The sequence below is a fragment of the Vulpes lagopus genome, chromosome 1, assembly GCF_018345385.1.
Source record: "Vulpes lagopus strain Blue_001 chromosome 1, ASM1834538v1, whole genome shotgun sequence".
Classification (NCBI taxonomy): Eukaryota; Metazoa; Chordata; class Mammalia; order Carnivora; family Canidae; genus Vulpes; species Vulpes lagopus.
Genome location: NC_054824.1, coordinates 70,770,163 through 70,794,915, shown reverse-complemented (window position 1 = coordinate 70,794,915; position 24,753 = coordinate 70,770,163). Strand labels below are relative to the sequence as shown.

The 24,753-nt window shown below is 41.9% G+C and overlaps 1 protein-coding gene across 4 annotated transcripts in view; it reads right to left on the bottom strand.

Moving 5' to 3' along the window:
- Nucleotides 1-24,157, bottom strand: part of TAP2 (transporter 2, ATP binding cassette subfamily B member) — a 28,742-nt gene extending 4,585 nt beyond the window's left edge. Inside the window, exons 1-12 of one of the 4 annotated variants that reach the window (XM_041761590.1) lie at nucleotides 24,026-24,157; nucleotides 23,059-23,559; nucleotides 22,854-22,968; nucleotides 22,186-22,316; nucleotides 21,701-21,906; nucleotides 19,922-20,119; nucleotides 19,639-19,767; nucleotides 18,110-18,298; nucleotides 17,794-17,967; nucleotides 17,444-17,603; nucleotides 16,956-17,092; nucleotides 15,626-16,337 (exon numbers count right to left, since the gene is read on the bottom strand). In XM_041761590.1, the coding sequence (XP_041617524.1) occupies nucleotides 16,158-16,337; nucleotides 16,956-17,092; nucleotides 17,444-17,603; nucleotides 17,794-17,967; nucleotides 18,110-18,298; nucleotides 19,639-19,767; nucleotides 19,922-20,119; nucleotides 21,701-21,906; nucleotides 22,186-22,316; nucleotides 22,854-22,968; nucleotides 23,059-23,551 (2,112 nt within the window). In that variant the 5' untranslated portion in view covers nucleotides 23,552-23,559; nucleotides 24,026-24,157 and the 3' untranslated portion in view covers nucleotides 15,626-16,157. Of the gene's footprint in view, nucleotides 1-15,625; nucleotides 16,338-16,955; nucleotides 17,093-17,443; nucleotides 17,604-17,793; nucleotides 17,968-18,109; nucleotides 18,299-19,638; nucleotides 19,768-19,921; nucleotides 20,120-21,700; nucleotides 21,907-22,185; nucleotides 22,317-22,853; nucleotides 22,969-23,058; nucleotides 23,793-23,944 lie in introns of those variants that run through there. The other 3 variants (XM_041761579.1, XM_041761600.1, XR_005988863.1) reach the window with 3 other exon arrangements.
- Nucleotides 24,158-24,753: the final 596 nt, after the last annotated feature.

Here is a 24,753-nt window from a genome sequence, read left to right as displayed (position 1 = left end):
GTCTCTCATGAATAAATAAATAAATAAAATCTTTTTAAAAAAGAATATAAAATGAAAACAAGGGAAAAGATGGTATCTGCCTTGAATGAAAAGCCACACAAAAGGAAAGTTATCTTTAAGAAAAACCTTAACAGCTTAATGGGGGATGGGTATTAAGGAGGGCACTTGTGATGAGCACTGAGTGGTATATGTAAGTAATTAATCACTAAATTCTGCTCCTGAAACCAATATTATACTATATGTTAACCAGCTAGAATTATTTTTTTTAAAGATTTATTTATTTATTCATGAGAGACACAGAGAGACAGGCAAAGACACAGGCAGAGGGAGAAGCAGGCTCCATGTAGGGATCCCAAGGCGGGACTCGATCACGGTATTCCAGGATCACTACCTGAGCCGAAGGCAGATGTTCAACCATTGAGCCATTCAGGCACCCCACTAACTAGAATTTAAATAAAACCTTGAAATAGAAAAAAAAAAAAGGAAGGACCTTAACTAGTTTCTCAGTGAAGTCAAGTAGAAGGCATCTGTACATGGGAGAAATTGAAGATAAAAAAGAGAAGAAAAGAGAAATTACCTCCAGAATTCCTAATGGAATCCAAAGAGATTGTCAGACCTGGTTATAAAAAGGAGCACTTGTTCAGCGACTAGGGGGATTGGAAGCAAGAAAGAGGGGAGTGAGGAAGTTCTAGTTGTATAACTTCAATGGACTCCAGTTAGGATAAGGCAAAACCTTCCGCTAGAAAGGAGTTGGAAGAAAATCTTTTTAACCAAAGTAGTCTATAAGTACATTTTTATTTATTTAGCACACAGTCATCTATGACCAATATTATGGGTTATGCAGTAATGACACAGACATGTTCCTTGTTCTCAAGAAATATATAGCCTAAGCAAAGTGACAAGGAAACAATCCACTGTGATGTCAGAAGGAATGAGATGAATTTGGCAATGTCTGGGCACATAAGAAGAGTACATTTTAGCTTAATATAGAGTTCATGATAAAGTTGATAGTTGATACAAGTGACATAACAAGCAGAGATTTTTAGAATTTGGGATACCCAGTACATGTGGACAAATAGAAAGCAGATAAACAGTTAAACAAAAAGTTTATCTGGATTCTCTTTCAAATTCCTAATTGTCTGCAATAAGTAAATACATGCATACTACTTCATTGAATAAGAAAAGATAGGGATGCCTGGGTGGCTCAGTGGTTGAGGGCCTGCCTTCAGCTCAGGGTGTGATCCTGGAGTCCTGGGATAGATCAAATCCCACATCAGGCTTCCTGCATGGAGCTTGCTTCTCCCTCTGCCTATGTCTCTGCCTCTGTCTCTCTCTGTCACTCTGTGTGTGTGTGTGTGTGTGTGTGTGTGTGTGTGTGTGTGTCTCTGTGTCTCTCATGAATAAATAAATAAAATATTTTTTAAATGGGAAAATATATGTTTTTTTTTTTCATTTCCTTAAGAGAACACACATGCTTTGATGGCCATGTAAGGTAGGATTATGATGGTAGTTGACCAGAACACCCAAGAATACTTGAGTTATGCTTTGCCAAATATGCTTGGATGCCCTCAGGAAATCTCTACCCATAAGTAGTAATACTAACTTGTAAATTAAAGACTGACTCTATTGTTGATTGGTCAACTCTCTAATACCCCAATAGAAGGTTTTATGGTAAACTTCTCTGAAGCATGAGGCCCAAGTAAGTTCTCATGTTCCCTCTTAAATCCCACTTGTACCATTAGCCAGCTATAAATCCTGAAGGACTAAGAACTCCTCAACATAAGAGTAATAGTTTGGGTCACAAAGGAGCTCTGTTCAAGATGGCAAAAATAGGATTCAGAAAAAAAGTGAAATGTAACTACATACATTTAAGTACTGTGACCCTTGCACTTTGAGTAAATATGCCCTGTCCTGGAATCTGACCAATCAAAATAATAATTCCTCCTCCTGGAAAAAGATGAGGAGGTGTGGAAGACATCACTAGTGTTCACCAATATCTTCTACTTCCTGGGCACATGGAAAATTATATTTCCTAGTTTCCCAGAACTATGTGATTAGTTCTAGACAATAGTGAATAAAAAGGTTCTTAGACAAAGATTTTAGCTACCCTTGCATGACTCTTCTCTTTTTCCCTTGCCAAGTCAACCAAGACAACCTTGTATTGAAATAGTAGAATCGGAATATAAAAGCAATGAGCTAATTAGCAGAGTTATCATAAAGAGGAGAAGCCCTAGAGAATCACCCAAACCCACAATGGATGTTATATGAATGAGAGAGAAGTTTTGCTTGTTTAAGGCTCTAAGGGCTGTTACCACAGCTTGGCCTGACTTATCCTAACTAATATAGGACGAGAATAAGATTGTTGACCTGCCCCTCCACATCCCTCAGGTATACTTGAATATTCATGAGTTAGAAGCCTGAGCACAGGCAAAACTGGGAGACTCTGTCCACAGAGTATAGGACCCATGACTGTGGGTACATCTTCTAGAGGTGAATGGTTGTGTTGCTCCCATTTGTGAGGGCACATGTAGAACTGATTGAAAAGGTGACAACCAGAGGAAGCTCAAGCCACAGAGCTTTAACTTCCTCTCTTCTTCTTACCCACACCGGCCTTAGTCTTTCCCATGTTATTTTATCTCATCTGGAAGTGGAGAAAAATATTTTACTTGAAGCTAAGTGAATGAGACTCCGACATGGAGATTATCAGAAGCAGCAAAGGCATAAGACGGCATCCTGCCACTGAGGCAAGATTGCTCCTCCCAGGGCATGAGAAAAGAGATGGTAGTGTCCATATAGGGTTGCCAACCTAATTTTCTAAGCTTTTGAAAGAGGGACATCTGGGCTTGTATTTTGGAATACTTTTTAAAGCTCTGTTAAGGTATAATTTGTGTAATTGACATGCAACAAAGTGCACTTATCTGTTGTTAACAATTTGATAAGTTTTGACATGTATAAAGTCATGAAACTACATTGTGAAAATCAATTTATCTGTCACCCACATTTACTTTGTGCTCATAAAATCTCTGCCTTCTCCAGCCTTCCAGGCAATCATCAATTTTCTTTCCTTTACATTAGGTTAGTTTGTATTTTCTATAAGGCATTATTAAGTATATGGTTGTTGTTTTTTTTCTGTACTTGTTTTGCTTCATTCTGCATGCTTATTGAGATTCAACAATGAGCTTATTATCTTATCTTCAGGCAATACTGTAGTTGGTCTTCAGCCCTTTCTCTCAAGGATGAGAGAGAGATCTTGAGGAGGGAAGAAAGAGTGAGGCCTAGAAAACACAGATAAAAGGTGTGCTTGTCTGTGGATTTAGAGGAAGAGAAAGAGTTGATAGATGGCAAGAGATGCTGAGGGGACACTGGAGGATGTGAACGCTGAACCAAAAAGTTAGGAAGGTTGTTCTTTTCTACTTCTGGTGTGAACGTGTCTAAGGTTCATAAACTCTAAAATCTGACTTACCTACATCATGATCATAATAGCTAATATTTATTGATCATACATTGTGAGTCAGGTTTTTTTAATTTTAGAAGATATTTATTTATTTATTTATTTATTTATTTATTTATTTGAGAGAGAGAGAGAGAGAGAGAGAGAGAGAGAGAGTACAAACAAAGGGAGAAGCAGAGGGAGAAGCAGACCTCCGCTAAGCAGGGAGCCCAACACAGGGCTCTATCCCAGGACCCCAGGACCATGGCCAGAGCTAAAGGCAGACACCTAGCCAACTGGGCCACCCAGGCACCCCATGAGTCAGTTTTCTAAGCCCTGTGAATGTCTGTGTCTGTGCATGGTGATGGCAAGGTGGGTAGAGAGAAAGAGAAAAAAAGGGAAGAATAGAGAGAGAATCATAATAATAACCCTTCACAGAGATAGTGAAGGCTCCCTGCATGGAGCCTGCTTCTCTCTCTGCCTGTATCTCTGCCTCTCTCTCTCTCTCTCTCTCTCTGTGTGTGTCTCTATGAGTATATATATATATATATATATATATATATATATACACACACACACACACACATTCTTCCAGAGTGCGCATGGAACATTCTGCAGAATAGATCATATATTGGGTCATGAATCAGGTCTCAACTGATACCAAAAGATTATTCCCTGCATATTTTCAGACCACAATGCTTTGAAACTGGAACTCAATCACAAAAGGAAATTTGAAAGGAACACAAACACTTGGAGGTTAAAGAGCATTCTACTAAAGAATGAATGGGTCAACCAGGAAATTAAAGAAGAGTTTTAAAAATTAATGGAAATGGATGAAAATGAAATCACAACTGTTCAAAGCCTTGAGATACAGCAAAGGCAGTCCTAAGAGGAAAGTATATTGCAATACAAGCCTTTCTCAAAAATTAGAAAAATCTCAAATACTCAAGCTAACCATACATTTAATCTAAAGGAGCTGGAGAAGGAACAGCAAATAAAACTTAAACCCAGCAGAAGAGAAATAATAAAAAATAGAGCAGAAATCAATGAAGTAGAAACCAGAAGAACAGTAGAACAGATCAACGAAACTAGAAGCTGGTTCTTGGAAAGAATTAATAAAATCAATAAATCCCTAGCCAGACTTATTACAAAGAAAAGAGGAAGGACCTAAATTAAAATCATGAATGAAAGAGGAGAGATTGCGACCAACACCAAGGAAATACGAACAATTTTAAGAACATATTATGAGCAAATAAATGCCAACAAATTAGGCACTCTGAAAGAAATGGATGCATTCCTGGAAACCACCAAAATTGAAACAGGAAGAAATAGAAAATCTGAAGAGACATATAACCAGCAAGGAAATTGAAGGAGCAATGAGAAACCTCCCAAAAAGCAAGAGTCCAGGGCCAGGTGGCTTCCCCAGGGAATTCTAACAAACATTTAAAGAAATAATACATATTCTTCAGAAGCTATTTCCAAAAATAGAAATGGAAGGAAAACTTCCAAACTCATTCTATGAGGCCAGCATTACCTTGGTCCCAAAACCAGACAAAGATCCCATGTTCCTGATGACATGGTTGCCAAAACACTCAACAAGATACTAGCCAATAGGATCCAATAGTACATTAAAATGATTATTCACCAAGAGCAAGTGAAATTTATTCCTGGGCTTCAAGGGTGGTTCAACATTCACAAATCAATGTATGATACACCACATTAATAAAAGGACAAGAATCATATGATCCTCTCAGCTGATGATGAAAAAGCATTTGACAAAGTACAGCATCCTTTCTTGATTAAAACTCTTCAAAGTGTAGGGATAGAGGGAACATAGTATCATAAAAGCCATCACTAAAAGCCCACAGTGAATATCATTCTCAATGGGGGAAAACAGAGTTTTTCCCCTAAGGTCAGGACCATGACAGGGATGCCCATTCTCACTAGTGTTATTCAACATAGTACTAGAAGTACTAGCCTCAGCAATCAGACAACAAAAAGAAATAAAAGTCATTCAAATCAGCAGAGAAGTCAAACTCTCACTCTTTTTTAGATAACATGATACTTTACAAGGAAAATCCAAAAGACTCTATCCCAAAATTGCTAGAATTCATACAGCAATTCAGCAATGTGGCAGGATATAAAATCAATGCACAGGAATCAGTTGCATTCCTATACACTGAGACTGAAGAAAAAGAAATTAAGGAATCAATCCTATTTACAATTGCACTGAAAATTCATAATATACCTAGGAATATGCCTAACCAAAGAGGTAAAGGATCTGTACTCTAAAAACTATAGAACACCTATGGAAGAAATTGAGGAAGATACAAAGAAATGGAAAAACATTCCATGCTCATGGATTGGAAGAATAAATATTGTTTAAATGTCTAAGCTACCAAGATCAATCTATACATTTAATGCAACCCCTATTAAAATACCATCAACATTTTTCACAGAGCTGGAACAAATATTCCTAAAATTTGTATGGGATCAAAAAAAAAACCCCAAAATGCCAGAGGAAGGTTAAAAAGAAAACCAAAACTGGTGGCATCGCAATGCCAGACTTCAAGCTCTATTACAAAGCTGTGATCATCAAGACTGCATGGTACTAGTGCACAAAAAGACACAGAGGTCAATGGATCAGAATAGAGAACCCAGAAATGGACCTTCAACTCTATGGTCAACTAAACTTTAATAAAGCAGTAAAAAGTATCCAGTGGGAAAAAGACAGTCTCTTCAATAAATGGTGCTGGGAAAATTGGACAGCCACATGTAGTAGAATGAAACTGGACCACTTTCTTACACCATACAAAAATAAACTCAAAATGGATGAAAGACCTATATGTGAGACAGGAATTTTTCAGAATCCTAGAGGAGAATGCAGGCAGTAACCTCTTTGCTCTAGGTTGCAGTAACTTCCTGTTAGACACGTCTCCAAAAGCAAGTGAAACAAAGGCAAAAATGAGCTCTTGGGACTTGATCAAAAAAGCTTCTGCACAGCAAAGAAAACGGTCAAGAAAACTTAGAGGCAACCTACGGAATGGGAGAAGATATTTGCAAATGACATATCAGAGAAATGACTAGTATCCAAAATCCACAAAGAATTTATCAAAGTCAACACCCAAAAAACAAATAATCTAGTAAAGAAATGGGCAGAGGACATGAACATATATTTCTCCAAAGAAGACATACAATGGGCAACAGACACATGAAAAAATGTTCCACATCACTTGTCATCAGGGAAATACAAATCAAAACCAGAATGAGATACCACTTTACACCAGTGAGAATGGTTAATAGGACAGGAAACAACAAATGTTGGTCAAGTTGTAGAGAAAGGGGAACCTTCTTACTACTGCTGGTGGGAATGCAAGCTGGTGCAGCCACTCTGGAAAACAGCATGAAGGTTCCTCAAGAAGTTAAAAATAGAGCTACCCTATGACCCAGCAATTACACTACTAGGGATTTACCCCAAAGATACAAATGTAGAGATCCAATGGGCACCTGCACCCCAATGTTCATAGCAGCAATGTCCACAATAGCCAAACTGTGGAAAGAGCTGAGAGGTTCATCAACATATGAATGGATAAAGGAGATGTGGTGTATACACATGATGGAATATTACTCAGCCATCACAAAGGATAAATACCATTTTACATCGGCATGGATGGAACCGGAGCAAAATAAGTCAATCAGAGAAAGAATCATCATATGGTTTCACTCATATGTGGAATATAAGAAACAGCACAGGAATCATAGGGGAAGGGAAGGGAATCTACCATTCAGGGAAAACCGAATGGGTAGTCATCAGAGAGGGAGAAAAATCATGAGAGACTCCCAACTATAGGAGACACACTGAGGGTTGCTGAATGGGAGGTAGCTGGGGAATGGGGTAATTGGCTGAGAAGGAGGATAGGTGATGTAATGAGCACTGAGTATTATACAGAACTGATAAATTGTTGAACACTATATATGAAACTAATGATGTAGTCAATGTTGGCTAATTGAATTTAAATTTTAAAAAAAGAATTTGGGGTGCCAGAAGCAAATTCGTGATCTTAGTGAGTGAGAATAAATTTGGGAATGAGGAACCAAAAGTCTGGGCTCTAATCAGCTATCACTTCTTTGATATGACTGCTGACTGGGTGGATCCACCCAATGTATTAATTTGTGCTTTAGTGTCAGTATTTCTCCTAGGATGGTTTTGTCTATCACATTATGCTGGAAAAGTGAATGTTGGTGGCATTTTGTTTTGCTTATTTGTTTATTTGAACTCATTATTCTTAGGAAATATCCACTAAATTATAATATTATGAACTTTAAAAAGGCTCTGTGAAACAAACTCAACCCTATTTTGAGGTGGTTTTTTTTCCAACTTGTGCTAGATTCTGTTGTAAACAGAATATTGTAAATATTCTTAAGAATTTTTGTATCAATATTAATAAGTAAATTCATTTAGGTTTTTTGTTCTCTCAGTTTTTTTTTTTTAAGATTTTATCTATTTATTTGAGAGAGAGAGAGAGTGCACAAGAGAGCATGAGCTGGGGGAGAGGCAGACGGAGAGAGAGAGGCAGACTCTGCTGAACAGGGAGCTCAAAGGTAGGGCTCAATCTCAGGACCCAGGGACCATGACCCTAGCTGAAGACAGCTGTTTAGCCAACTGAGCCACCCAGGTGTCTCTTATTTATAGTTTTTATTTTTGTGCACTGTCATAGTTTAACATTGATATTATACTTACTTCACTAAAAGAATACTGTTGGAATTACTGCTCTTGAACCATTTAATTAGGATTAGAATTCTCTCTCTTTTTTTTCCTTTAAAGTCTTTATTGTATTGCCCTAAATATCTGTACCTGGAGATTTTACGGGGGTAGCTCTTTTACAATTTTTCCTGTTTCTTCATTGGAAATATTCTATACAAATAGTCTACCTCTTTTTTTTTTAAGATTTTATTTATTTATTCATGAGAGACACAGAGAGAGAGGCAGAGACATAGGTAGTGAGAAAGAAGCAGGCTCCCCACAGGGAGCCCAATGTGGGACTTAATCCCATATCCCAGGATCATGCCTTGAGCCATAGGCAGACACTCAACCACTGAGCCACCCAGGCGTCCCACAAATAGTCTACCCCTAAAGGGATTGGTTTTGCTAAACTTTTCAAGACAATTATTCATTTAATCCAAATTTTAAGTGTATTTTTATAAAATTGAACAAAGTAATCTATAATTTTCCCCTGTTCATGTATTAATTTTGTCCTAGTCATTTTTTATTTTCTCTACTTTTTCTTGATTAGGTTTGTCAGTGGTTTATTTTACTGAAATTTCTTAAAGCTTTTGAATTTATTCTATTTTTCCATTTTCTAACTCTTTAATTTCTGCTTTATTTTTATTACCTGTGATTCATTGTATTGTTCTTTTCACTTAATCTTGGTTTCATTCTTTCCTTTAATCAATTTAAGCAATTAAGTCCATGAATTCTCTGCTGAGTACTGCCTTAGCTATATCCCATGACTTTTGATATATGATTTTTAATTATAATTCTTCTAGAAATTTTTCATGTTTGTTTTTCTCTCTGATCAAGAAAGACACAGTTTCTTTAAGGTTCTATGTGGAGAAGTATTTCTCTTTCCTGATTTTTTAAATTGTTATCTGGCTTGTTCCATTATGGTCAGAGAATAGTATCTATATCATTTCTACTTTTAGGAACTTATTGAGGCTCTTTGTACCATAGTATGTAGTCCATTTTCATTAATGTTTTGCTGGAATTTGAAAAGATGTATTCTGTACTTTTAATGAAGAAGTCTTAATATAGATCCATCAGATCTAATTTTATACTGTTGGAATATCTTCTGTGATCATACTTATTTTTGTTCACTGAGAAAAGCAAATTAAAGTCACCTAATATTAGTACATTTCTGAATGTTTTCCTTGTATCTCCCTTAATTTCAGCTTAATGAGAGTTACTTATGTGCTGTCTAAACTTAAATGCACATCTCTTATGCTCTTATATACTCATTATGAATTTTACATTTTACATTAAAAAGTGCCTTCTTGTCTCACTCAATTTTTTCCGTTTGAATTTTGCCTGTTATAACAATGGTGTTGTGACCTCTGTTTGTTTCTTGTTTGCATTCTTTTGTTATGCCTTTCCCATGATTTTATTTTTTGAATAAACAAATGAAACTTTCTGAGTCACTCTTAGGTGTGTTTTTTGTATATTACAAACAGTAGTTTTTCTTTCAATCTAATCTAAAAAGATTTTTATTTTATATATCAGTTAAGCCCATTTGCAATTTTAGCAAAGAAATTCAGTGTAATTTGTGATTTGTGATACTATTTTCTGTTAAATATACCATTTATATGAGTATTTTTTTTAGAAAATCTTTCATTGTGCCTCGTGTTTTCTAAGTTGCAGTTTTTCAGATATTTTAAATGGTGTATATTTTGGGATTGTCCTGATAATTTTATTCTTCATTTAGTTTCCTCTTTCTTTAGTTTCTGTTGGTTATGAACATCATAAAATTGACAGCTTAAATCCTCTCCTTTTCCATTTTTTTGTGTTTACCTTTGTACACTTAATGTGTTCTAAATGCTAATACTTGGCTTATCCATTTTGTGAGATAATTTTAGACTCCCAGATAATTATAGACAAAGTCACCAATAGGTTTATCCTACATCCTTACTCATTTTTCCATTTAATCTGTAATTATTGAGAAATAAGTTTCTGTTTGTCAATTTCTTTTTATAATTCCATCTATATTTTCCTACATATTTTGTATGTATATTTTGTGCTATTTTTTGCTACGTGTAAACTGATCTGTTTTAATATAATGTTCTAGTAACTTCTTATCATTATTCAATGATCATCTTTCTACTAATTCTTTTGATGTTAGACTACATTTCTAGGTATCAAAGTAACTACAAACATTGTCTTCTGTTGGTGTTGATTGTTTATATCTTATTGCATGTTTTGATTAACCTTTTCCTGTCTTTAGGTTTTCTTTGTGATTAATGGGAAGTGTGTAACTGGACTTTGTGATCCCCTTACTGACTGCTTCACCTTCAGTGATACATGGTCATCTGCCACCCAAAAGTCAATGATCCTCCTCCTGACATCAGAAGGTCGGAAGGTCAGTGGTAGTCTAATGCTAGGTCACCATGCCCACATCATTTGCCTCACTTCATCTCATCACATAGTCATTTTATCATCTCACATCATCATAAGAAGGGTGAGCACAGTAGATGAGATATTTTGAGAGACAGAAGCAATACATAACCTTTATTACAGTATATTGTTATATTTGTTCTCTTTTATTTTTAGTTACTGTTGTTAATCTCTTACTGTGCCTAATTTTTAAATTAAACCTTATCATAGGTGTGTCCATATAGGGGAAAGCAAAGTATACATAGAGTTCAGTTACTATCTGTGGTTTCAGGCATCCATTGGGAGGTCTTGGAACATATCCCCCACAGATAAGAGCAGGACAACTGTATTATTAATCCAATCTGAAAACCTCTTTTAACTTCAAATTTAATCTATTTACATATATTGGGATTACTAAATTTTCTGGATTTGCTTCTACTAATACTGTGTTTTCTATTTTGTTATGCTCTTTCTTTGCTTCCTTTTTTTCTCCATCACATATTAAATTGATAACATTTTTAAGTATTCTCTATTTTCCTCTTACAGGCATAGTAATTTTAAATTTTAATTATATTAATTAAGAGTTAGCCCTACATTTAAAATTTTTTTAATTTAAATTCCATTTAATTAACATATACTGCATTATTAGTTTCAGAGGTAGAATTTAGTGATTCACCAGTTGCATATAACACTCAGCACTCATCATATCAAGTGGCCTCCTTACTACCCATCACCCAATTACCTCATCCCCCCACCCATCTCCCTCCAGTGACCCTCAGTTCATCTCCTATAGTTAAGACTCTTATGACTTGCCTCCCTCTCTGTTTTCATTCTATTTTATTTTTCCCTTCTTTCTCCTATGATCCTGTTTTGTTTCTTAAATTCCACATGAGTGAAATCCTGTTGTATTTGTCTTTCTCTGACTTATTTCACTTAGCATAATACCATCTAGTTGCATCCATGTCGTTGCAGATGGCAAGATTTTGTTCTTTTTGATGGCTGAGTAGTATTCCATTATATATATGCCACCTTTTCTTTATCCATTCATCTGTCAATGGATATCTGGGCTCTTTGCATAGTTTGGCTGTTGTGGACATTGCTGCTATAAACATTCGGGTGCAAGTACCCCTTTGGATCACTATGTTTGTGTCCTTTGGGTAAATCCCTAGTAATGCAATTGCTGGGTCATAGGGTAGCTTTATTTTTACTCCTGCATTTTTAACATCACTACCTAAATTAGCAATATCCAAAGTTAAATTCTACCCTCCTTCCAAATAAGGCAAAGACTTAATTTTTTTTAAAGATTTTATTTATTTACTCATGAGAGACAGACAGAGAGAGAGAGAGAGAGGCAGAGACACAGGCAGAGGGAGAAGCACGCTCCATGCAGGGAGCCCAACGTGGGACTGGATCCCCTGTCTCCAGGATCATACCCTCGGGCTGAACGCAGCACTTAAACCGCTGAGCCACCTGGGCTGCCCAAGATAAAGACTTTAGAATGTTTTACTTTATCTGCCTCATTCTCGTGCTGTGATCATTCCATCATGTCCTTAAATTTAATAGTCATAATTGTTGGTGATTTTTATAGACATTTTTCATTCCTCATGCATATTTTAGGCAGATGAGTTGTTGTTGCTGTTGCTTTGTATATGTGTATGTTTCTCATCTTTGTTTCCTGTGTCCCAATTTTTCTTGCTGAATTTAGTATCCTTATGTATGTGGTAATAAAAGAAAAACAAATGACAACTATCATATGATGTCACTTTCCGTAAGATTGACAAAATCTAAAAAGTTAACACTGTATTGGTGAGAATATGGGGAAACAGATAAACTCATATTGCTGATGGAACTGTGCATGAATATAACCTCTGTAAAGGCAATTTTTCAACATATATCAATATTAGTAATGTATATACACTTGGACTCAGAAACTCCCCCTTTAAAATTTTATCCTATGGATATTCTTGCACATGTGTATTATAATATCTATAGAAGGCATTGCTTATATTAGCTAAGGACATCCAACCGCCCAACTACCCATCAATAGGAGAAGACAAGCTAAATGAAATATGATACTTCCATAAAATAGAATATATATATATTCTATATATATATTCTCTATATATATTCTATATATATATATTCTATATAGCCATATATTTCTAAGTGTAAAAAATAAAGTTCAGAACAGTGGATCTAAGGACTTGCTCTTTGTAAAAATAGGGAACAAGAGTATATACACATATTTGCTTAAATATACATGAAATTTCTCTAGAAGGATAAACACAAGGCTTACGCATGAGTTGTGTATACAAGGGGTCTTGGTAAACCACGAGAAGGATGGGAGTGAGGGTTTCCTCTGCATACCTGTTTGTGGCTTTTGGATTTTAAATCGCATTAGTGTATTGCTTATTTGCATAAATGATATTTTAAAAAGAGAATAGTAGGAGAATAAGCAGATAGAGGAAATATAGGTAACTCTTTTGAGGAGTTTTGTAGTAAAGCTGGGCAGAGTCCATCTTTTCCAAGCTTTGTGACCCAGGCAAGTTAGTAAATGTGCCTAAATCTCCATTTTCTCATTCTCAGAACTAATACAGTAATATCTGCCACTTAGGATTATCTTAAAGTAGGAAGATATATGTCAGGCACTTAGCCTAGTACTTGAATGATTATTGTCATTAAAGTTATTACAATTTATAAGTACATAAAACTCTAGTTTCAAAACCTAGTATTTGCTAGGATCATTAGATGGACACCAGACTCAATCAGATGGGTGCTTTTATTGCTCACTTGGCACCAAAAACTGGGAAGATCTTTGTTTTCCTCATTCCTACTTCTCCAAGATTCTGACAACTGTACTCTTCCTCCTCTTGAATCACAACTGCCATGTGGACTACAAGTGGCTATCCGACTCAGCTAGGGCATAATGGACTTGGAATTCAACACTATTTCCACATAGGGCAAAGTAGATGGAGTGGGAGGTCATCTGGGAGTTCCAAAGAAATCCATGAGACTTTCCTAAGGTTTCCCCTCTCCATTCATATCTTCCTTTGGAATTAATAAAATATGACCTAATGGGAAAGATTGACAAAGGTACATAAGGAGGAGAAGTTAAGTGGTGGACAGATGAAATGGTGTTAGATGGTAGGCAGGGTGATTACTATTATCTGTGGTTACAGGACCAGAGCACACTCGTTGGTATTTGCCTAAGTTCCACACTTTGACCTCCAGGAACATTTTCAGAATGTGTCCCTGATATAGGACCTACTTAGGAATTTCCCTGAGATAACCAACTTTCCAGACCTTAAGGTCCTGAGATTTGCCACATCTTTCTGAACTGCCCCACTGGATGTCTGGGTTTTCTTCCCAGCTCGATCACTGAGTAGCCATGCAATTTCAGTCCAGTTTCTCTTTTTGTAAAGTAAGATTTGACTGCTATGTTACTTTTAAGATGCCTTCTGGGCTTAAAGTATTAGGAGTCTATGGGTGTCACTATACTGAGGATATCAAAGAATTTTAACAGACCATCTTCCATGAGGAAGATGCCCTCCCCATGAGGGGCAACAGTTTCCATTAGGTTGGGAGATACAGGAATTATTATTCCCATCATATACATAGAGGAAGGACGTTTGGTTGAGGGGGGAAGGAATTAGGCCAGATTTCTCTCTCTCCAAATGGGTGAGGGGATGGGATAAGTAGGTGACAGACATGAAGGAGGGCACATGATGGGGTGAGCACTGAGTGTTATATAAGATTAACGAATCACTGACCTCTACCTCTGAACCTAATAATATATTATATGTTAATTAATTGAATTTAAAGTAAAAAAAAAATGAAGGAGAAGGAAAAAAGTGGGTATTTCATGGTAGGTGATATTCAAGACACAAAAAGCAGACTGAAGCAAAGGTTGATCTGCATAAGAAGCTCCCTACTCTGACCCCACCCTATTCCCAAGGGTTGCCAAGCAGAAAAAAAAAGGCAAAACAGCAGAAGTTCTGGCTAGTTCGTTTGAGAACTGGAAAGTACCTGCTGTCTCTGGGAATGTGAAACTTTCTCTTTCCTAGAATAGGAACCTTCAAAGGTAAGTCCCTCCCAAAAGGCAGTAATGAACACAGCCTTGAATCTTCAGTGGTTGGCATGTGAAGGGAGGACTGAGAAGCTTTACTAATTTGTGTGGTCTACTATGAATCGAGCCCTGTGCCAGGGAGTTGATATAAAGCTTAATAAGATATATGGCCTTCCTCCCAGGAGCTCATGGTCTAGTGAAAGAACGGAGGGGTGGGAAGACAAAGAGTTTAATCCTTGAAAGACGTAAACCCTGGAGTGATAGAAGAGCCTGGAGAGGACACTTTCTCCAGACTGAGATCAGGAAAGGCTTCCTTGAAGACCTGACCCCTGAGTTCAGTCTTGAAGGACTTGGGGTAAATCGGAAAGGGTAGTTCAAGAAATGGCAAGCACACACCATATGCAAAGGCACAAAGACATGAGGAGGGCAGGGAATTTGCCACAGCTGGAGCTTAATGCAACAGAAAGGGTGCTGCGAGTGGGCTGCACAACCTCGTATGCTCTGAGGAAGATGTGAGCAGAAAGGAATGAAGAACACTTGAAGGATGTTACAGAAGTGACGTTGCCCTATGTGTCTGCTAGAAAGAAAAATGACTTCACAAAGAATGGCCAGAAGAGGTGAACCAATGGAGGGGAAGGCTCTTTGGAGATGGAATTGTCTAAGACTAAATGAAAGTTATAATAACAACAGAACTAGAGAGAAAGCAGTGATTTCAGAGCTATTTGCCTGATCTGATTATGGATTTGAGACTATGAACACAGGATATAACATAATTTATTGTTTAAGATTGTGGACTCAGGGGTCAGGCCTAGATTCAACTCCAACTCCACCACTGTGTAACCTTGGGAAAGTTATTTAATCTCTTTGAGACTCAGTTTCCTTGTCTGTAAGATGAGATAACCAATCTCACAGGGTTGAGGAAAAGGACTAAAATGTCTGAAAAGCATTCAGCATAGTTCCTATTCACATTAAAACTCTATAGACAGATGTTATTAATGTTTTATTAACACTATTAATTAGGAACCTGCTCTACCCCTCCATACCTTAGCCTCCTCCAAAATATCAGGCATCAGTGTGAATGGGGAAAGATACAGAAAGGCAACCTCACAAATATTTATGTCACATTGGGTAATATCTCTCTCAAAGAACACATAAGACACAAGATAGCTGGCAAAATAGTAGCTATGGTGACCTCTGGGAAATGAAACAAGGGTTAGTTTTACTTTTCTTGATGAATACGTGCTATTTACATAATAAGGAAAATATTTTTAAATAGATGTATCATGCCACAATATGCTATGCAGCACCAGGGAAATGAGGCTCTTGGACACAGACAGCACCACCACCTCTCCCCACCTCGACTGCCAGCCGTGGTAGGAGCACACATGGTCCAAACTTCCATCATGCCCCCAGCTCCAGGAGCAACTATCCAGGGGCACAAGCCCAGGGAAACTCGGAGCACGAGCTACTCTGGATCATGGAGATGGCCAGGAGAAGGGCCCTGGAGCCCTGGGGCCTCAGTCCTCCAGTAGCTGCTGCACCAGGCGGGAATAGAGGTCTTGCCCCTCCAGGATCTGTGCATGCTCTAGCAGCTCTCCCTCCCTGAGCACCAGGATCTGGTCAGCACTCTGCACAGTCTCCAGCCTGTGAGTGATCACCAGCACCGTTCGGTCCCCATGAGATTTCCAATCCTGCAGCTGAAGAGGGGGGATCATAATACCTCAGAGAGGTAGGAACAGGGGCACCTGGGTGGCTCAGTTAGGTAAGCATCTGCCTTTGGCTCAGATCATGATCCTGGAGTGCTGGGATCAAGCCCCAGCTCCCTGCTCAGCAGGGAATCTGCTTCTCCCTCTCCCTCTGTGCTCATCCTGCTTGTGTTCTCCCTCTCACTTTTGCTCTCTCAAGTAAATAAATAAAATCTTAAAAAAAAAAAAAAAAGAAAGAAAGAAAAGAAAAGTAAGAACAGGATGGGCACCATATCCCAACTGGGCACCATCTCTTGTAGCATCAGGTAAAGGAGGTGTGAAAGATGAAAGTCAGGAAGAGTAGATGATAGAGTCTACCCTGCGCTTCTCTCTCAGCTGTCCTACTGCAGGAGGCAGGTAGTAAAGGAAGCTGTGGAAGAAGGGTGTCTCCACACCCCATGTCCTCCATTCCACTCCCTGCCCCCCGGGGAAGCACAGATACCCCTCCACCAGTGATTACCCTCCACCAGTGAGCCGTTCATCTTCTCTCTGCCCAGTTCTGTGTAGGCTGATCCTTCAGGGGTGCTCCTCAGGCGCCCACTGCCCCCACCCTCCCACACCAGTACTCACAGCGGGCTCACACTGGACATCCAGGGCACTGGTGGCTTCATCCAGGATGAGGACTCGTGGGTCCCGCACGAGGGCCCGGGCAATGGCCAGGCATTGTTTCTGTCCCACAGCCAACTGGTTCCCTTTCTCCCCTACATCTGAGAAAACCGAGAAATACCTTTCCTCAGACACAAGTGGCCTCAACAACATCCTCCCCAGGAGCAGGGACAAGTGCACACCAGCAGTTCCACTAGTACCCATCAGGAGTGCTCACAAGAGAGCAGGAGCAGGGAGGACAGGGCCTGCTAGGCTGCCCTCAGAGAGGGAACACTACCAATGGCTGTGAGGCTGTCAGGAACAAACCAGATGGGCAACTTGAGAACTCCTGGTGCTGGAGAAGGTGGGGAAGTCGGAGCCAAACATCGGGCAAGGAAACAGCAGATAGAGTCACAGGGACACAACCCACGCCCCCACGAAGCAGCTCCAGGTCCTCCACTGACTGAAGTTACCTGTATATAGTCCATGTTCCATCTCTTGTATGAAGCTGGCTGCGTTGGCAGCCTGGGCAGCTGCCAGCACCTTCTCGTCACTGCAGCTCTGCAGCCCGTAGGCAATGTTGTCTCTCACAGAACCTGAGAACAGCACAGGCTCCTGCCCGACTGAAACCACCTGTGCAGAGGAGATGGGAGCATGGGACTGCACATCAACCCCCGTGGCAGGGATCCCCTTCTCCTCTTGGCCTACCTCTCTCAGAGTGGACTCCTTGGGTTTCTTCCCACTGACCCCCCTTTCCCATGCTTTCTGCACACGCTTCTTCCCTCCTCTCTTCTATCCCTCCTCCTCCTCTATGACCACCCACCTGTCGGTGCAGGTAGCCATGCTCATACTGCCAGAGGGGCTTCCCATCCAGCAGCAGCTGCCCCTTGGTAGGCTGGTACAGATTCTGCAGCAGGGCAGCCACGGTGCTCTTACCAGACCCATTGGGCCCCACCAGCACCGTCATCTGGCCAGGACGAAGGGTGAAGGTCAGCCCCTGGAAAGGCCAGGCAAGGGTTAGAGGCTTACCTCAGTTCCCTACCCTTCTCTCTCTGTCAAAGGTAAGATCAACTTCTCAGAGGCCTTGCTGCCTGAGAGCCACGGGTCCACATTCCCTCCTTGTGGCCCCTTTCAGGCACCTTGAGGACAGACTGGTCAGGGCAGTTGGGATATGCAAAGGAGACATCCTGAAATTCCACCAGGCCCTGCAGAGTGGGAGGGGCCAGCGTCCCTGGAGGATGCAGGTTTGGCTTTCGTTCCAAGTACTGAAACACCTTCTCAGCAGCCCCTATGTTGCTGAGCATATCCCCACACATGTACACCAGGGTCTGGAAAAGAGAATTGGAGGAGTCAGCTAGTCAAATGTTGCTTCACCAGAAACCAACTCCCCAGCTTTCACACACTCCCAGGCCACACTCTGCCCAAGCCAGGCTTCTCCTTCCCTCATCCAAAAAGGATTGCCTACTTGAAATGTGCAATTTGGATGGAATGTAAAGGCAACCCAATACCCCAGTGTGCCAATTTGCAACACAAAGGATAGAGAGGTCCATACTCCTCCTGTTCAGCGCTCCTTCTATCCCCAGACCTTCCAATTACTGTTCTGTATTACTTGTGCACAGTAAGTTCTGTTTTGCCTAACTAGACAGGGAGCTCCTTAAAACCAGACGCTGTGGGCAGCCCCGGTGGCTTAGCGGTTTAGCGCTGCCTTCTGCTCCAGGGGTGATCCTCGACACCCAGGATCAAGTCCCACGTCGGGCTCCCTGCATGGAGCCTGCTTCTCCCTCTGCCTGTGTCTCTACCTCTCTCTCTCTCTGTTTCTGTGTCTCTAATAAATAAATAAAATCTTTAAAAAAAAAAAAAACAGGCACTGTGCCCACCTCATCTTTGAAGCCAACAGAGTACCTAGCACAGTTCTCCATACATAAAAGACATCTCACAAATATCTAGGAAAATTATAAAATAAAGACCAAGATGAAGTAACTATTTTTGAAATCTGGTAAATATAGGAAAAAAACTAAATGCTATTCCACCTTTCCTACTCAGACTGTACCACTGGTTTACCAAAGAGTGGATGAAGAGAAGTCTTCTTTCCTGGATAGATGTATTCCAGCGAATAAATGGAGGAATGGTAAAGTGTCACTGTCTTGCAACCCCTAATAATGGATCTAGGCAATGAACATTGATGGCTGATGCTACCTCAGACATACATGAGAGAGATAAATGTAATATATAAACATATGTTACATGTATCAGACAAGCGGAAATATAAACACTGTATTTGATAAATTTTAGGAATTACTGATTTGAACTTTTTTGGTGTGATAAGGGCTTCATGGCTATATTTTTTAAATGTTTAAGTTTTAGAGACATGTATGTACCGAGGCTTTTATAGATAAAACTGTATCTTGAATTTGCTTCAAAATAATATGGGTGGGGGTACAGTTGAAATAGATTGGCCATGAGTTGATAATTTTAAAGAAGGTGATGGGTACATGCAGGCTCATTATAGGTATTTTGGTTTTTCTGCATATGTTTGAAGTCCCCCATAACACAATCAGTTGGGATTTTGTTTCATTTGTATTATATTTTTAAGGGGAGCAAATAAAGCTCAAGGCTCACCAGAGAGAAAAATGGGGGAAAAAAGAGTATGCCCAGGCTCCTGACTTACCTGCACATAACGGCCCAAGTCCTCTTGGTAGAGCAGAAAGGAGAGCAGCCCACCTTGGGTGAGGTCCCCAGCCTGGATCTGCTGCCGTCCACAATTCAGCATCAACACGTGCATGCCCAAGTGCAGCATCTGGAGGGCAAAAAGAAAGGCACTGAAAGAGTCCGCATTCTTTGCCTTCTCCACTCCTACCACGCTGAGCAGCAGGGTCCCCAGGACGCCCTGAAGTTTCCCATCGCTCCCCCAGCCCCACACTGAGTACTCCTGCCAGCCACCAGCCTCTCACCCTCTGAAAGAGTAAGTAGAGGGCGCGTTCCAGGTCTCGTTGCCACCACAGCTGCCGGCATCGCTCCACCGCCTTCTTATACAGACAGACCTCGTGCTCCTCGGCCCCAAAACTGCGCACAGTCTGCAGCCCTCCAACTGCCTCCTGCACCACCTGTCCTGCTTTTGCCACAGCATTCTGGATCTCCCGAAGCACTGCCTGCAAAAGCGGGCCAGGGGATGCAAGGGGCTGATGTAGCAGAAGACAGGAGACCCCTATGTCTCATCCCTGCCCTGGGGATGCTCCACTCATTGACCTAAAAATATCAAACTGTCCTCTTTCCTCCTTCCTCACATTTCTTTCCAGAAAGACTAATGAGTAAAGAGGGAGGAAAGAAAATATGATGAGCTCTCAGTGCTGGATAGGGCAGGGGATACAGGCTTTTTCTGCTCCTTCATTTAAGGTAATTCACACCACCCTCACTGTCTGAGTGAAGAAAGAAGGGATAATTTTCCTAAGGAGCCACAGCTAGCTAACAGGGACAGGGACAAGGTGGGAATGACACTCAAAATGGATCAAAAACCTAAACCAGAGCTAAGACTCTTAGAGGAAAACATCAGGGCAAAGCTTCATGACACTAGATTTGGTGATGATTTCTTGGATATGAACCCAAAGCACAAGCAACAAAGAGGGAAAAAAACAGATAAATTGGTCTTCGTTAAGATTAAAGAAGATTTGTGTATCGAAGGACTCTATCAACAGAAAAGGAAACCCACAGAATAGAAGACAAAATTTCCAAATCAGGTATCTAATAAGGAGCTAATATCCAGAACACTGAAAGAAGTCCTACAACTCAACAAATAAAACACAACCCAATTTTTAAAAAATGAGCATAGAACTTAAACAGACATTTCTCCAAAAAAGATACAAAAGTGGCCAACAAGCACAGGAAAAGATGTTGAACGTTAGGGAAATGCAAATCAAAACCATGGTGGAAATAAAAATCACCTCAAAAATATAAGAATCGCTATTATTCTTTAAAAAGCAGTGCATAAATGTATACAACAGAATTTCACTCAGCCATAAAAAAGAAGGAAATCCTGCCACTTACAACAACACAGATAGACTCTGAGGGCATTACACTAAGTGAAATAAGCCAGACAGAAAGACAAATACTGTATGATCTCATTTATATGTGCCATCTGAAGAAAAAAAAAATCATAGAAAAAGAGATCAGATTTGTAGATACCAGAGACTAGAGGCAGGGGTAGGGGATTGATTGGAGGAAGGTGGTCAAAAAGTACAAACTTCCAGTCTTAAATACAGGGGAATGTAAGAAAGAAGAAACAAACTGAAGATAACAAGTATTGGAGAAGGATGTGAAGAAATTGAAACCCTTGTATATTGCCAGTGGGAATGGAAAATGGTGCAGGCACTGTGAAAACTAGTACACTGACGGCTCTTCAAAATATTAAAAATAGAATTACAGTCAGATCCAGCAATTCTACTTGTATCTATCCAAAAGAACTGAAAGCAGAGACTCAAGCAGATATTTGTACACCACGTTCACAGTAGAATTATTCACAAGAGCCAAAAGGTGGCAGCAACCCAAGCGTCCAGCAACAGAAGAACGGATAAACAAAATGTGGTCTATGCCTCCATGGAATATTAGCCTTAAAAACGAAGAAAATTCTGACACATGCTACAACATGGATGAACCTGGAGGACATTATACCAAAGTAATAAGCCAATCGCAAAAAAACAAATACTATACAGGGATCCCCTAACATCCCCACATACCTGATGGCGGACATTGTACACCTTTTCAGCAGTTATTGCCAGAGGCACCTTGAGCAGAGAGAGGAGGGCAAGTCGAGGTGACAGGCTCAGCATGAAGCCATACAACCCCACCACTTTGACCAGACTTCTCAAGAGCACATTGGCATTAAGAGGAAGCCAGCAGCTCATCAATTTGGTATCTGAGCTCAGTCTTGAATTCAGCTCCCCTGTAGAGGACAGTGCCAGTGAGGAAACCAGGTATAATGCAGAACCCCAGGGACTCCCCGTCACAGCCTTCCCCATTGACAGAGCCTCCACTTCCAAACACCCCCCTCACTTGCAGAGACCAGTGGAGGCCACCTCACTCCCCTGTCCCAAAAGAGAGCACAGAAGCTCCTTGCCCTGGCACCATGGGTACAGGTGGGAAGAGAGGCTGTTTACGGGTGGAGGTAACTAAAGGACAAGAACTGTCCAGGGGAATCCTAGACCTGGACTCCAGGCCCCACCTGTCTTAGTCTCCTGGAAGAAACCAAGGTCCTGGCGCAGAAGGGAGGAGAAGAGCTGCTCCCGGACCCGCACATTGGTTCTGGACATGATGAAAGTGAAGCAGCTCCCTCGGCAGCCAGCACACAGTGAGCTGTGGAGGAAGAAGGAGATGGGGGAAGAAGGGGACACCGGTGCAGAGAAGGAGAGAATAAGTGAGAGAAGCAGAGGAGAAAGCACAGAATGAAAAGAAATATAAGGCTGGAGAAAGTGTACCATGAGAGGCAGAAGAGAAGAAGAAGAAGAAGAAGAGTCCATAAAAACTAAATGAAAAAAGAGATCAAAAATAATAAGAGGCTATTCTAAAGCCAAATGCTGCAAAGAAGCAAAGAGAACTGAGGACTGAATTTAAAAAAAAAAAAAAAGGCAGTGAATTGATCAATAGGAAGTACACTTTTGAGTAACTGCTTTCAGCAAACAGCAAATATGGATTGGAAGCATAATTTGGTAAATACAGGGATTGAAAGAATGAATGGATGAGTGTGTGAAATAGAATGGTGAATAAACAACTCACACATATTTTAAGTATTTTATGCTCGGTGTACAAAAAGGACCTGACAACAGAGCTAGGAAATGGACAGCCGTGTAAAGATGGGGCGCTCGCAAACGGATCCAATTGAGCATCACCTACCTTCCAACGGAGAAGAGGCACATGAAAAAGATGGCGGTGGCAAAGGCGTCAGGGTCGAAATCACCTCTCAGGATGTCAATGACACGACCAGAATAGTAAGGGATGACCGTCTCACCTGAGAGAGGTATGAAGGAGAACAGATGACCGAGCTGGCACCAAGGGCCCTTGCCCACCTCCAGTTCCCAGGGCCCTCTTCCTGACTCACCCAACACAGCAACAACAAGGAAGAAGAGGGCTGCGACGAGGTAAGGCAGGTCTGGCCAGGAGAGCCTCAGCAGCCTCCACATCAAGTCTGTTTTGTTCTCCTGGCCCTGCTCCTTCTCCCGGGCTTCCGGGGAGCTCAGCAGAGCCCACATTGCCCAGCTCAGCCACGCAGCCCCGTGCCCCACCAGCCGCCAGCTCCAGGGGGCCGAAGCCACTGTGACTAGGGGGGCGCTCAAGAGCCCTGGGGCCAGGGCCCTCAGGGAGAGGAAGAGCGGAGTCCCCAGGCAGAGCGGGGGCAGCAGGGTCCCCACCTGTCCCAGCAGCCCCCCCACTTTTAGCAGCCACCAGAGCCCGCCAAGCCGCAGGGTCCCCTCCAGCCACAGGCCTGGAAGCCCCCGGGGAAGGCGAGCCCCCAGAGTCCCCTGAAGCAGCCAGAGCAGAGCCCAGTCAGCCAGCAGCAGGAAGGCCCAGGGTCTCAGGTCAGGGGACCGCATGGCGTTAGCTGGGGGAAGAAGATGAGCAATTACAGAGGTGGGGTCCCCATCTTTGCCCTTATGCTCACCACCCCGACTAGGCCCAACCTGTCCCTCGGCTTCTCATTTTACCCAGTCGTACCCCAAAAGGCCCGCCTGCGTCCCCGGGGCCCAGCAGTACGCCCCGCTTGTGACAGACAGAAGGCGTCCCGCCCGCGGAGGGAGCCTCGGCCCGTATAAAATTCTCGTGACCCCCCGCCCGCCGCCGCCGCCGCCGCCGCCGCCGCGTTCCGCGGGGCCGCCTGCGCTCCCCGCCCGGCGTCCTCGCGCTGCCCGGGGGCCCGCAGAGAGGGCGCGGGGGCGCCCAGCGGGGGCGTGGGTCGGCGCTCGCGGCTTCCGGCCGCGCGAACCCACCGGCGGCCTCGGACTGCAGCTCCGGAGCGCTCTCCGCTACGTGCCGAGCACCGGGCTCGGAAACGCGCTCGCCTGGCTCACCTTCGTCCGCGCCGGCGACACTCGGCAAACGGGGCGCCCCGCACCCAACACTTTCACTTTCGCTTCCCCAGACCGGGCCCCGGTTCCCAGCAGGGCGACCAGCGGGGACGCGCGACACCTGCCGATCGCCGAAGCCCAGGGCGGAGCCGGCGCTCGCTCGCCACGCCCGGCCGCGAGCCTCGAGCCTCCGGCGCTTAGCAAGTTACCCCGGAACAGAAAGCTCCTGCAAGGGTTTTAAATTGTTATTAAGTGAAATAAAGCTATTTCAGGGACTGAAATGTTTTGTAATTGGAGAACAACTGGGTTTTCTTGCCTCAAGCTCTGATTCTCAAGCTCGTACTGCCTCAGGCTCTGATCCTATGTTGAGAACTGCCTCTTCTCCAATCCAGGCGCCAGTGTTAGGGTCTGGGATCAAGACAGAGCCAGATCCTGAGCGAGAAACACTCAGATCTCTCCTAAATATAGGGTTCCAGACACTTTCACCAGGGCCTAAGTGGGTTTCCACTTGCACAGATTTTGAGCTGAAAGGCCCTGATTCTTTTTATCTTCATCTGCTCTCCTCAATACGGCACCTTGAGCAGAGGACGTGTTCAGAATGCCTCTAGGTCGTTTCAAATTATGTTCTCGGAGCACCTCTGTCATATGAGGAGAATGGACTTTGCTTCCTGGTCTATTGTACATTAAGCCCTAAACAGGATTCTATAGTTCCTGCCTGACCCACAGCCCAT